This window comes from Micromesistius poutassou (assembly GCF_964030765.1).
Source record: "Micromesistius poutassou genome assembly, chromosome: 12".
In the NCBI taxonomy this organism is placed as follows: Eukaryota; Metazoa; Chordata; class Actinopteri; order Gadiformes; family Gadidae; genus Micromesistius; species Micromesistius poutassou.
The window spans coordinates 7,813,777-7,818,821 of NC_140282.1; the positions used below are offsets into that span (position 1 = coordinate 7,813,777).

Genomic DNA, 5,045 nt, shown 5'->3' on the forward strand with positions numbered 1-5,045 from the left:
ATGGTGGGTGTATTTGTGTTTGGAGTGGAAGTCAGTCCTTGTGTGTGTGTGTGTGTGTGTGTGTGTGTGTGTGTGTGTGTCTCATTACGTCTCCCCTCTGGAGGACAGCAGAGACGTAGAGGACGTGTTTCTGGAAGACATTGAGGAGAGAGGAAAAGAACCAGAGCGGCTTCAGAAGGCATGGGCTGGATCAAACACAGGCAATGGAGATGTACTCTCTCCCTCTCTCTCTGTCTCTCTCTCTCTCGCTCTCGCTCTCGCCCTCTCTCTGTCTCTCTCTCTGTCTCTCTCTCTCTGTCTCTCTCGCTCTCTCTTTCTGTCTGTCTCTCTCTGTCTGTCTGTCTGTCGCTCTCTCTCTCTGTCTCTCTCTCTCGCTCTGTCTCTCTCTCTGTCTGTCTCTCTCTGTCTCTCTCTTTCTATGGGTTCTGCTGTAGTCATCTTAATGTAGAACATCTCGGCTCCAGAGATATTGGCTGCTCCTGTTGCCCTTCCTCGTCTACTCCTCTTCCTCCTCCTCTCCTCCTCCTCCTCTCCTCTCCTCCTCCTCCTCAGCCCCTCCTCTCCTCTCCTCCTCCTCCTTAGCCCCTCCTCTCCTCCTCTCCTCCTCCTCCTTTGCTTCTCCTCAGTTAACCTGATGACAGTCAGCTGGTTAGGGTTTAGAGGGTTAACAGTTAACCTGATGACAATCAGCTGGTTAGGGTTTAGAGGGTTAACAGTTAACCTGATGACAGTCAGCTGGTTAGGGTTTAGAGGGTTAACAGTTAACCTGATGACAGTCAGCTGGTTAGGGTTTAGAGGGTTAACAGTTAACCTGATGACAGTCAGCTGGTTAGGGTTTAGAGGGTTAACAGTTAACCTGATGACAGTCAGCTGGTTAGGGTTTAGAGGGTTAACAGTTAACCTGATGACAGTCAGCTGGTTAGGGTTTAGAGGGTTAACAGTTAACCTGATGACAGTCAGCTGGTTAGGGTTTAGAGGGTTAACAGTTAACCTGATGACAGTCAGCTGGTTAGGGTTTAGAGGGTTAACAGTTAACCTGATGACAGTCAGCTGGTTAGGGTTTAGAGGGTTAACAGTTAACCTGATGACAGTCAGCTGGTTAGGGTTTAGAGGGTTAACAGTTAACCTGATGACAGTCAGCTGGTTAGGGTTTAGAGGGTTAACAGTTAACCTGATGACAGTCAGCTGGTTAGGGTTTAGAGGGTTAACAGTTAACCTGATGACAGTCAGCTGGTTAGGGTTTAGAGGGTTAACAGTTAACCTGATGACAGTCAGCTGGTTAGGGTTTCGAGGGTTAACAGTTAACCTGATGACAGTCAGCTGGTTAGGGTTTAGAGGGTTAACAGTTAACCTGATGACAGTCAGCTGGTTAGGGTTTAGAGGGTTAACAGTTAACCTGATGACAGTCAGCTGGTTAGGGTTTAGAGGGTTAACAGTTAACCTGATGACAGTCAGCTGGTTAGGGTTTAGAGGGTTAACAGTTAACCTGATGACAGTCAGGTTAACAGGCTGGTTAGGATTTAGAGGGTTAACAGTTAACCTGATGACAGTCAGGTTAACAGGCTGGCTAGGGTTTAGAGGGTTAACAGTTAACCTGATGACAGTCAGGTTAACAGGCTGGTTAGGATTTAGAGGGTTAACAGTTAACCTGATGACAGTCAGGTTAACAGGCTGGTTAGGATTTAGAGGGTTAACAGTTAACCTGATGACAGTCAGGTTAACAGGCTGGCTAGGATTTAGAGGGTTAACAGTTAACCTGATGACAGTCAGGTTAACAGGCTGGCTAGGGTTTAGAGGGTTAACAGTTAACCTGATGACAGTCAGGTTAACAGGCTGGTTAGGATTTAGAGGGTTAACAGTTAACCTGATGACAGTCAGGTTAACAGGCTGGCTAGGGTTTAGAGGGTTAACAGTTAACCTGATGACAGTCAGCTGGTTAGGGTTTAGAGTTTTAGATTCCTGCTGTTGTCGTGTCTGCAGACGTCAGGAGGAGGTGAATCAGTGTAACCTTGAGTGGCCTCCATGTGTGAGAGTGTTGTGTGTGTGTGAGTGCTTCGTGTTGGTAGACTGGGTAGCCCCGCCCGTTCTGCCGGTGATGTGAGTTGGCCCTGCAGAGGGTCTGGAGAAGAGCACTACAATTCTTTCTGCTTCCGATACGCTTTTGCAGGAGCCAATCACCAAGCTGGCTTTTCCCCCTGGCACGCTATTGGCTGGTTTAACACAATGACAACAGGGAAGCGACGGCAAGCAGCCAATTGCGTACAGAGTCAATTTAACTCTGCCCGTTGATCACGCCTCTTGTGCTGAAGGAAATTACAGCAGCCTCCCTAGACCAGGGGAGGCTGGCGTGTTGGTTTAGCCCCCGTACCGCCGGTTGGATTCATTCTGATCCTCGCAGCAGTCCAGCTTCCCCTGTTCATTAGTGGCACTAGTTCTGTGTCTGAGCAGTATGTGTACGTGTGTATCTCCAGTGCTCTCCAGTGGTCTCACTCTGCATCTCTGGTCCACGACCACCTGGTCCCACTCAGACCAGAGACGCCTCAGGCCTCACAGACTTTACTTTGGTTTAGTTCAGTGACCTGAGGGCTCTGCTTTACTTTGGTTTAGTTTAGTGATCTGAGGGTTTCTGGTTTAGTTATGTCACTAATAATAGCTGTGGTGTGTGTATTCAAGTGAATAGTAATCCGTTGCAGATTAAAAGGTGAGGAAATGTATTCTCTGGTGACAGCGTTTGGTCCTAGTTGAGAGAGGACTTGGCCGGCTCTCTAACGGCGTTCTCCTGCCTTCTGTTCCCCGCTCAATTCCAGCTCGGTGTTCTTGTACTTTGTGTTCTTGTGTTTTTCTGTCTCTGCTCTTCATCACATAGAGCAGCAGAAGTAAACCTTTAAAGAAACCATCCTTTGAACGATCTCCAGGCCTCCCAGGGGTTTGTATTAAAACACATGTTTATTTCTGCTCTCCTCAATGGCTGTGTGTCTGTCGCTCTCTTCTCTCTCTCTGCTCTCTTCTCTTCTCAAGCCATCCAAGGCCAGAGAGTTGGTAGTTGAAAAGCCGTCCCTGAGCTGAGCTCAGCCCAGCAGTCTGTCCCGTCTACCGGCTCGCTGTCTTCGCTCGCTGGACGTAATCTCTGGATTCAGTCCAAATAAATAAAAAGTGAACCGTTTTCTGAACCTCATTAAATTTAGTTCCAGGATCACTGTTTAAATCGGTGTGTGTGTGTGTGTGTGTGTGTGTGTGTGTGTGTGTGTGTGTGTGTGTGTGTGTGTGTGTGTGTGTGTGTGTGTGTGTGTGTGTGTGTAAGGGGCCGATTGTGTGTAAGGGGCCGTGTGTGTGTAAGGGGCCGATTCAGATAATTGCTCTCGGAGGTTGTGGTTTCTTATTTATGTGTGTCCACACTGTGCTTCCTCTACTTAACTACAGTAGCTCACTGTGTGTGTGTGTGTGTGTGTGTGTGTGTGTGTGGTCCTTTCTTATATGCAAAAACAGTGATTACTGTAAGGAAGTTTACATGCTCACATTTTAATGTGAGCAATTTTCTAAAATATATTCCAAATGTTAGCATGACATGGTACTCAATTCATCTGCATTTGTACATGGAACGGAATAATACTATCCAGATGATGAGAACATCTTTACAAATCTATATTAATACAGTACAAAAGAGCATCCAATCGGTCGAACCGTTTAGTAAAACCTAATCACTCTCCAAAGTGACTTTAGCAGATTGAGACGGTGGAGGCCTGCAAGGTTCATTGTGCTCACGCTCAGAGAGACGCTAACTCTGGGGTGGGTTCTGTGGGCTGGGTTCTGTGTGGTGGGTTCTGTGTGGTAGTGGGTTCTGTGTGGTAGTGGGTTCTGTGTGGTAGTGGGTTCTGTGTGGGTGAGTTCTGTGTGGACTGGGTTCTGTGTGGGGTGGGTTCTGTGTGGGTGAGTTCTGTGTGGGGTGGGTTCTGTGGGGTGGGTTCTGTGTGGTAGTGGGTTCTGTGTGGGGTGGGTTCTGTGTGGTGAGTTCTGTGTGGGCTGGGTTCTGTGTGGGGTGGGTTCTGTGTGGTAGTGGGTTCTGTGTGGGGTGGGTTCTGTGTGGTAGTGGGTTCTGTGTGGGGTGGGTTCTGTGTGGTGGGTTCTGTGTGGGGTGGGTTCTGTGTGGTAGTGGGTTCTGTGTGGGGTGGGTTCTGTGTGGTGGGTTCTGTGTGGGGTGGGTTCTGTGTGGTAGTGGGTTCTGTGTGGGGTGGGTTCTGTGTGGTAGTGGGTTCTGTGTGGGGTGGGTTCTGTGTGGTAGTGGGTTCTGTGTGGGGTGGGTTCTGTGGAGTGGGTTCTGTGTGGGGTGGGTTCTGTGGGGTGGGTTCTGTGTGGGCTGGGTTCTGTGTGGGGTGGGTTCTGTGTGTGGTGGGTTCTGTGTGTGGTGGGTTCTGTGTGGTAGTGGGTTCTGTGTGGGGTGGGTTCTGTGTGGTAGTGGGTTCTGTGTGGGGTGGGTTCTGTGTGGTGGGTTCTGTGTGGGGTGGGTTCTGTGTGGGGTGGGTTCTGTGTGGGGTGGGTTCTGTGGAGTGGGTTCTGTGTGTGGTGGGTTCTGTGGGGTGGGTTCTGTGTGGGTGAGTTCTGTGTGGGCTGGGTTCTGTGTGGGGTGGGTTCTGTGTGGGGTGGGTTCTGTGTGGGTGAGTTCTGTGTGGTAGTGGGTTCTGTGTGGGGTGGGTTCTGTGTGGTGGGTTCTGTGGAGTGGGTTCTGTGTGGGGTGGGTTCTGTGGGGTGGGTTCTGTGTGTGGTGGGTTCTGTGTGTGGTGGGTTCTGTGTGGGGTGGGTTCTGTGTGGGTGGGTTCTGTGGGGTGGGTTCTGTCTAGGCCTACAATCTAGAATAGGCCTAGAATACAATCTAGGTCTTTAATATCCATAATTGATGTAGGCTAAATCCATTAAAAAATATTATTTTTGTCAGAAATAATCATAGGTGAATCAGATTTCCCGAATCAAACCTCTTTACGTTAGACTCCTGCTTGTGACTCAGGCCTTGTCTGATGACAATGTCCTTCATTACCTCGAACGCTTTCTAT

The 5,045-nt window shown here is 49.1% G+C and overlaps 1 protein-coding gene across 1 annotated transcript in view; it reads left to right on the forward strand.

Moving 5' to 3' along the window:
* Positions 1 to 5,045, forward strand: part of lto1 (LTO1 maturation factor of ABCE1) — a gene marked incomplete at its 5' end in the record, with an annotated part of 7,116 nt that continues 2,071 nt past the window's right edge. The window contains one exon of the mRNA XM_084475910.1: positions 1 to 30. Within this exon, the coding sequence (XP_084332036.1) occupies positions 1 to 30 (30 nt within the window). The remainder of the gene's footprint in view (positions 31 to 5,045) is intronic.